Here is a 569-nt window from a genome sequence, read left to right on the forward strand (position 1 = left end):
AGTTAATGGACGCTGGAGTTACAGTGACTGGATCTGAAACCAAGCTCTGCCATTCACTAGCTGCTTTGTGAGCAACTGGGCAAATTATTTAATCTCTCTATACTTCAGTTTCCCTGTCTATAAAATAGGGATAACAGCACCATAGGTTATTAGGATTTTCAATTAATATTTATAAAGCTCTTAGAACTGTGCGTGACTTGTACAAAGCACTTATAAATGTTCTACAAAACATCCTGGAATATGTAGTATAAGAAGCTGGTAGGTAAATGATAAATTTAAATTACTTTAGAACGGAGAGACTCTGGAGACTCAAGCATATGAAGAAGTTCTGAATTATCAATCTCCAACAACATGCCAGTGATTTTACCAGCAAGAGTAGGGTGCATGGCTTGAATTAGAGGAAAGAGCCGTTCACCCAACATTTGCTTCTGCTCTTGAGGAGGGGCAGAGGCCAACATGGAAGCAGTCAGAGGCTCCTGACCTTGTACATGAACAGCGGGCTGCTGCATGGTGACCCGTGGCTGTGCATTCAGATGTTGTTGAGGATTGCGAACTCCTGCAGCGTATTT

At 41.8% G+C, this 569-nt stretch overlaps 1 protein-coding gene across 1 annotated transcript in view; it reads right to left on the reverse strand.

Annotated features, from left to right (window-relative positions):
• LOC105001035 (polyadenylate-binding protein 1) overlaps window positions 1-548 on the reverse strand; it is a 3214-nt gene extending 2666 nt beyond the window's left edge. The window contains exon 1 of the mRNA XM_010857153.1: window positions 368-548. Coding sequence (XP_010855455.1) covers window positions 368-509 — 142 coding nt within the window. The 5' untranslated portion in view covers window positions 510-548. The remainder of the gene's footprint in view (window positions 1-367) is intronic.
• Between the last annotated feature and the right edge of the window lie 21 nt (window positions 549-569).

Source organism: Bison bison, unplaced genomic scaffold (assembly GCF_000754665.1).
Source record: "Bison bison bison isolate TAMUID 2011002044 unplaced genomic scaffold, Bison_UMD1.0 scf7180017864378, whole genome shotgun sequence".
Lineage (NCBI taxonomy): Eukaryota > Metazoa > Chordata > Mammalia > Artiodactyla > Bovidae > Bison > Bison bison.